At 49.0% G+C, this 2518-nt stretch overlaps 1 protein-coding gene across 1 annotated transcript; it reads right to left on the reverse strand.

Moving 5' to 3' along the window:
• Positions 1-1021: 1021 nt before the first annotated feature.
• LOC119577548 lies at positions 1022-2481 on the reverse strand. Its single transcript, XM_037925136.1, has 5 exons — positions 2188-2481; positions 1952-2084; positions 1659-1885; positions 1348-1492; positions 1022-1263 (listed from the first exon to the last, which is right to left on the reverse strand). The coding sequence occupies exons 1-5, from the start codon at positions 2479-2481 to the stop codon at positions 1022-1024; spliced, it is 1041 nt and encodes a 346-aa protein (XP_037781064.1).
• Positions 2482-2518: the final 37 nt, after the last annotated feature.

The raw sequence follows: 2518 nt of genomic DNA on the forward strand, positions 1-2518 counted from the left end.
CAATACTCAAGTTCACTTTTTGCAAATACCACCAGTCGGTCATACTCAGGCAGCCAATCAACGCGCTGGAGTCTCACACCACCCTGCGGCCAGCCAGTCACGCAACAGTCGGTTTGGCGCGCTTTTTCATCGCCACCAACACACATACACATAATTGCAAGTGCATTTCTGTAACACTATCCTCCCCCATTGAAATAGTCGACCCGACTATCTCCATACAGGTTACAAAATAGAGTGAAATCAATCGATTAAATACATAGCTTTCATGTAAAGAATAAAGCAATATTAGTAAAAGAAAATTGTATACTATCCTACATACAAGTCATAAAATAAAGTGAAATAAACAGCATAAGAATACATAGAAACATAAGAAAGGAATATAGTAACATAAAAAAACATGTATACAACTGTTTACGCTTTCTTCCTGTCATAGTCGGCCAGCCACACAACCTCTGACGCCGCGCCGTGGCTTGACTACCACGCAAGTGTCAGCTACCACCAAACCTATGCCTTCATCAAATCCAATGTTACTACCACAGTGATCTTCATTCTCAGTGTCAGTATCACAGTTCACCGCACCATCACCGTCACAAACCATCGCACCATCACTCGCTCCCTCGATGTCTTTATCACCATCATGGTCGCCAACCTGAGGGCCTCATGTGAACACACCCTCCCCAGAGTACCTCGAAAGTCTGTCCATGTGAACCACCTTGGTTCTCTGGCTGGATCCTGCAAGTGTGATGCGGTAGGTGACGGCAGATATTTTTATCACGGTGTACGGGCCCTCCCAGGGGCTCTGGAGTTTCGGTGACTTCCCAGGCCTCTGGAGTGGGTTGTAACGCCACACCTGGTCCCTGTGGCTTTCTTGTTGCAAGGTCAGCCAGGAGGCGGACCTCGTGGCCGAACATCAGATGAGATGGCATGAACCCTGTGGCCATGTGTTCAGCTGCCTGGTACGCCATCAGCATGTACAAGATCTATTCATCTCAATCATGCTGGTCCTCCATGCAATACTTAGCTAGTTGTTTAACAAGGTGGCACTGAATCTCTCTACCATGCCTTCACTTTGGGGTTGCAGTGGAGTGGTGCGGGTCTTGTGGACCCCAAGAAGGCGACGACGACATTTCCTGAAGACCCGAGACTCGAACTCTCGGCCCTGGTCGGAATGTACCTCCCCTGAGACACCAAATTGGGTGAAGACTTGTGTCACCAGGAATTCTTTGATCGTCTCTGCTTCATAGTTGAGAAGGACACATGCCTCTGGTCACTTTGAGAAGTAATTAATGGCCACACAGATGTACTTGTTTCCCCTCTCAGTGCAGAGAAAGGGCCAGCAATGTCCACGGCCATATGCTCCATGGGCGACCTGGCCAGGTACAAGCTGAAGGGGTGCAGATGTCTTTTGTGTGGGCCCCTTCTTTGCTGTCGTAGACCAACCCAGTAAACATGCTACTGTAGCTTCTCCATTGTCCTCTTGATCCCTAGGCCACTGTCACATCAAGACAGTGGCGCCATTATTAACCTCTGTTGCTTTCTGGCAGCAACATCCAACCAACTCTGGCGTTATATGCCATCCCATCCTGCAGGCACAAAGCCTTCCAGTGATCCAAAGGATCCTGGGGTATGGCCTTCCACTGTGCTTATTCTTTGCCTACTTCTAGCCACTGAATAACTGAATAACAGATACTGATCCTTCCACTGGTCTTCCATCCACTTCTCACTAACCACCAGCCTCCGACAGGTGACCTCAGGATCACGATGAAAGCTGTGAATACAGGTTCACAAGGATGGCGACTGAGGCTATCAGCATTACTGTGGTGCACGACCAGGTAGTTGTACTGCTCCAACTTCCCAAGCCATCTCACAAACTGGCCTTCCAGTTCTTTCAAGATCTTTAACCACCTCAGGGCAGCATTGGTCTATACGGATGGTAAACCGCACCCTGTACCGGTAGTGATCACAGTTAACAGCTCCTTGCAAGTGTTGCAGTAATTTTTCCCAGGCTTGGAAAACTTAGACCTATAGAAGGCTACCACATGCTTCTGGCCGTCTTTGAGTGCTGCTGCCTTCCTGACTGGTGTCTGTGTCCAGGATGTAGGAGAGGCTAGGGTCTGGGTATGGTAATACTGGTGCCTACCAAAACTCGCTTCAAGGCTGCAAAAGCTTGCTGGTATACCTCATCACACGCAAAGCTAGCTTCTTTCCTAGTCGATGCAATGGCATGGCTATGGTGGCAAAACCTTGCACAAATCTCCTTTTCATTTCTGTTACACTCCTTGGCACTAGGTAGCCTTCCACTGCCCACACTTTCCTTGGGTCCGTCCGCACCCTGTCTGCCCACCTCATCCCAGGAAAGGTACTTCGGTATGGAAAAGGGTGCATTTCTTGGGGCTGAGCTTTAAGTTGGCGGCTTTGAGACGACAAGGCACCTCTGTCAGGCTTCAGCTCCTCCTTGAAGGTGTCCCCAAACACCAACATGTCATCCAGATATAACAAAGCCACTTTTCACTGCAAC

Source organism: Penaeus monodon, chromosome 10 (genome assembly GCF_015228065.2).
Source record: "Penaeus monodon isolate SGIC_2016 chromosome 10, NSTDA_Pmon_1, whole genome shotgun sequence".
NCBI lineage: Eukaryota > Metazoa > Arthropoda > Malacostraca > Decapoda > Penaeidae > Penaeus > Penaeus monodon.